Source organism: Pavona decussata, unplaced genomic scaffold (assembly GCF_977016875.1).
Source record: "Pavona decussata unplaced genomic scaffold, jaPavDecu1.1 SCAFFOLD_48, whole genome shotgun sequence".
NCBI lineage: Eukaryota > Metazoa > Cnidaria > Anthozoa > Scleractinia > Agariciidae > Pavona > Pavona decussata.
In genome coordinates, this window is record NW_028145470.1 from 4,904,267 (window position 1) to 4,909,102 (window position 4,836).

General features: G+C 45.0%; 1 protein-coding gene and 1 long non-coding RNA gene across 2 annotated transcripts in view; both read right to left on the reverse strand.

The window, feature by feature from the left end:
* Positions 1 to 4,836, reverse strand: part of LOC146481914 (uncharacterized) — a 147,104-nt gene that overhangs the window by 67,824 nt on the left and 74,444 nt on the right. The window lies entirely within an intron of this gene.
* Positions 497 to 4,819, reverse strand: LOC146481919 (DIS3-like exonuclease 2). The gene is made up of 2 exons (XM_085107999.1): positions 4,694 to 4,819; positions 497 to 4,583 (listed from the first exon to the last, which is right to left on the reverse strand). The coding sequence occupies exon 2, from the start codon at positions 4,518 to 4,520 to the stop codon at positions 873 to 875; it is 3,648 nt and encodes a 1,215-aa protein (XP_084964125.1). The 5' UTR covers positions 4,521 to 4,583; positions 4,694 to 4,819; the 3' UTR covers positions 497 to 872.

Sequence of the window (4,836 nt, forward strand, 5' to 3'; positions counted from 1 at the left end):
ACTACTAGTTGGGAGAATTTGTCTAAACATAATTTATAGACATGTTATCTGTTGTAATCACTTTCTTTGTTCTCAGTGTCTGATCATGTTGTAAGTGGGACTTAAATGCTGGGTACTGTTGGGGCTTAAGTATAGGGGGGTTATTCTGATTTGTAAGGGGGTTAGTTTCTAAAGAAACTGTGGTGCTGCGTCGGTGGGGAGTAGAAACGAATGTTTGGTTTATCAACAGAGTTGAGAACTAAAGGTAAATTGGCCACCATAAAGAAATTCGAGTGCTGACGTTTCGAGCGTTAGCTCTCAAAACGCCAGCGCTCGAATCTCTTTATTGTGGCCAATTTACCTTTAGTTATCAACTCTGTTGATAAACCAAATAGTCTGATTAGTACGTGTGCGTTGTACATTGCAAGAAGTCCTACAAATTGTAGTCGATGGTCTGGAAAAATTTGGACTGTGAAATTAAAATGGCGGTGGGTTGCGTTCTTTTCGCACAAGTTCACGATTTTTAGAGGCCCTGGGAATCAAAACCCACGACTTTTTATTTGAATCAACAATGTGGCTGGGCAATACGTAATTGTTTTACGTTTTAAATGGTACAAAACTGCCTCTCACGGCACGGACCTAGGATCCCGATAAACCGTTATATAAAATGCTAATTTTGCATCATTTCTAATAAATAATTACAATCAATTTAAGAATGTGAAAAATTATAATCCACTTTAGTTCTTTCTTCTATATAGGCTGGACTCCAAACAAAACTAACAAAAGCAGTCGCCAGTAAAGTCCTCTAAAATATTCATTACACTACAAATTTTGGTATCCGACTAAAATGGTAATCGTTTAAATAATAAAATGTTCCAGTAAATGAAATCTTCTCAACCCTGTTCTGTTTCCGAGTCGGACTCCACTATGACGTCATCGGATTCATCTTCGGCTGCGTCCGTAGTTTCGTTGTTCACATTCGGCAAGGTACTCGTCTCTTCGGACTCCACAATAACATCATCGGATTCGTCTTTGACCACGGTTGAAGATTCCTTCAAATTCGGCAAGTTGTTCGTGTCTTCCTCGGACTCCACAATGACGTCATCAGACTCACGTGACGCAGTCTCCTCTCTTTCGTAATTCTTGACGCCATCCTCTTCGGATCCGAAGATGACATCAGAACTACGAGATACTCTTGCTTCTTCCGAATCAAAAAGCTTCTTTCGTATATCATCGGAAGTGTTCGGAAGCCCAGCTCTTGAAGAATTGACAGCGGCCTTTTTCTTCTTGGGAGATTTCTCAGCCGCTAGAGTTGAAGGAATATAATATTCGTCTCCACATTTCAGTTTTGGAACAAGTTTGGCCATAACTTTGAACGGATTTGCGTTCTTCGTTTCCGTTTGGCTTTCAGTCGTCAAGATCACCCGAACCTGGTGAAAAATCTTCAAGACCTGTTCCTCTTCATGGGTCGCATCAGACGATTTTAGCTTGACACTCCAAAGCAAGTACAACGCAGCTGGTTTTCCTTTCTCTCCCTTGGTAAACTCGAAGCTTTTCACTCCGGGGCAGAACTTTAAGTACACTCTCTTCACCACACCAAGTTCAGGCACCAACACATCCAAAGACTGGTCCATCACATTTAAAACCATGCCGTCTTCTTCGAGGGGGCCGCTTTCACGAACAAAAATACCGAAAAACATCTCATCACTCAGTTCACCAGCTCGCTTGGCGGCGAGTTTACGATCATTGCAGTGCTGTGCTATCATATCAATGCCGTCGGGCCCTTGATTCAGTGGTTCATCTATTCCAAGGCTCACGGCCAGGAGCCTGTGCACTACTAAATCCGGGTATCTTCTGATTGGGGACGTAAAGTGCGTGTACAGAGGTACGCTCAGAGCGTAGTGTCCATATTGGTCTTCTTCCACCGACCCTGTGCAAAAGTATTCCGCGTTCTTCATGGGTCGCATAGTCAGATTGACCAATACTTCCCTCTCGGGGGAGGAGAGAGGCAATTGTGCTAATGATTCGTGGATGGTCCTAGATGAGGTCCCGTTAAAGCTGATACCAAACGATTTGCATAATTCAGTCAGATCTTCTATTTGCTTCTGATGAGGCTTAGGGTGACGTCTCAACAACGCCATTTCTGGATAAACACCATAGATATGATGTGCCACCGCCATGTTCGCCAGCAGCATAAACTCCTCAATAAGCTTATTCGCGTCCCGTTGCTTATGCACGTGGTACCCATTTGGCAAACCTGTTTCTTGATCCAGGTCAAACCGGATTTTCACTTGATCGAGGCGCAACGCGCCATTCTCAAACCGGTTTCGGCGCAGGCGCACTGCAAACTTATGAAGCTGATTCACTTGAGCGGAGATCTGTTCCACTGTTGCGCCGTCAGAAATCGGAGGCAGCTCGTTCAGATTCCACTGCCTGTTTGGTTTCTCAATCATATCTTGTGCATGCTCATACGCCATCTTGATGCGGGAGCGAATTATCCCTCTTCCTTTCCACTCGTCTAAGATTTCTCCTTTATCAGACATTTGCCAGACAACGGAGAAAGTCAATCGATCCTCTCCTGGGTTTAAACTACATAGCTCTTCGCACAAACGTCGCGGTAGCATGGGAACAACTTTCTGCACCATGTAGGTGGAGGTCCCTCTTTCCAGAGCGACCTCGTCCAACGCAGTCCCTCTGCGAACAAAAAAGCTCACATCAGCTATGTGGACACCCACTTCAAAGACGCCATCTTTAATCTTCTTGCAGTGGACTGCATCATCAAGATCTCTAGCAGTTAGAGGATCAATTGTGAAAACACAGTCTTCACGGAAGTCTCTTCTGTATTCCAACTCTTTCTCGGGTATCTTCCAGGGTGTTTCCGGGGGTAAACACGCCAGGACCTCGTCTGAAAAAGGCCCTGAATCGATCCCGTACTCCAGGAGGATCCCTTCAGTCTCAGGTTCAATCTCACCTGCTTCGCCCAGACTTCGCGCAATCGCCCCGATCGCAAGGAAGGAATCTCTAGAAGAGGTCTCGGGCCAACTGACAATTCGCGCCACTAGTAAGGTGTTCTCAAAGTCACGTGGTCTATCAAAAAATCCTGGCGGGCATTTTTCACGTGGGATACGTATCCTTGGTAACCGGCTGTCAGTTGGAGAGAAACATCCATCGGGGTATTCCTTGGGGAGGGGGAAGGGTTTAAGATGTCCACTAGCCACACGAGAGTGTTTCTTTTCAATGATATAAACAACTTTACCAGTTCTTTGCAAGAATTGCTCTGGGACTTGATCGATGTCAATGTGATTACCTTTGTGAGTTGATCTTGGTGAATTTGACGAGCCTGGTGTTGAAGCAGACTGTGGCTCATTTGCTGGGCTCAGTGTCAAGGCATCTAAACTCTTAGCAGCGTCCTCACCTTTCACGTGATTATGCTTTGGCGTTATACCATTGTAATCTAACTCGTCTTTCATCACTTTCCATTTATCCCGGGGTAAAATCTCCAGCGCCACTACATCACCATTAAGAGCTCTGTTTCGCCTCAGCATCCCCTCCAGCACCACATCTCGCTTTAGCCCTGGCACTGTCACCCACGCAAGTTCATAGTTCCTAGGGTTTATCCTCAGTACTCCTTTTACGAGCTCTTCTCTCTTCAATCCAGCTGAGACTTTCTCTGGTGACCAGTACTTCTCGTACAGTGATCTCCGTTTATTACCGCGGCTTCTAGGGGTCCTGTGGGGTGAATCACCTCTCGCAGAACTTTTGTGAGATGTTGGTGTCGTGTGATTCGCAGATGGTGTCTCAACGCCTTTGCTTTCATTTTGGCGCCTTCCACTTCCTGGCGTTCGAGTTAAAATTTCACCGCTTCCTTCGAGGCTTGTTCCTTCGTTAATTCCTTTTCCTTTTCTACGCCTGTTTCTCTTCTTTTTACCACCAGTTACGTTGCCAGGAGTCGGCAAATCTTGCTGTTCATCTTTATCATCGTCTACTGAAAGACTTGTGCTTATGTTGTCTCCCTTAGCCATGTTTTCTTGTTCGTGTGGAGTTTCTTCTGATGTTGCTTCACTCAGCTGAGAACTTTTCCGTCGTCCTCTCCTGGATCTCCGACTTTTCTTGCCTTCGGTTTGATCTTGGTTCGTAGTTGCTTCAGAACTAACGCAGCTTTGTGCTTTATCAGCGCTATCGTTGTGTCGTTCTGCCGAGTCAGGAGTTGTACCATCACACTCGCTGGTTATTGCATCACAAGTAGAAACAGCTGACGTAGCAGCTGAAGAATCTTGACTTTGCGTTTTCTTTTTCTTTCTCTTTCGTTTCTTCTTCTTTTTTCCCACTTGTGTATCTTCATCACCACTACCAGCTTGCACGTGTTCCCCAGCATTTTCACGTGTACCCACTTCCACGCTTTGAGCTAAACTGGCTTTCTCTTCCGCCATTTCTGCACGTGCAGAATTTTTCTCAACGCGTGCCGTGTTCACAGCTTCCCTCGCACAGTCTGTAATTTCAAACTCTTCTTCTTTTTCGTCAATGCTTGCAACCCTCTCCATTATGTTAAAATCAATTCACACACAACAATTTCTCCACTTCTGCACAAATACTCAAGCTGCAAGCTGAAAGTGAAAGTGAGCATATGTATGACACAAGTTTTGAAGCAACAAAAGAATCCCAACAATTAAGCAAAAAATTAGCCCTCGTTTCACAAAATAACAATGCTATTTACCTTACACAACAAGGCGACGAATTAAAATCACCCTTGGTATGCTCGAGGGAGTAAGAAATTCGTAAAATTTACCTCGTACGCTCAGTCCGCCATATTTGTTGTTGTTTCTGCTTACCCATGAGACTCCGAGGCGCCAATTCTAG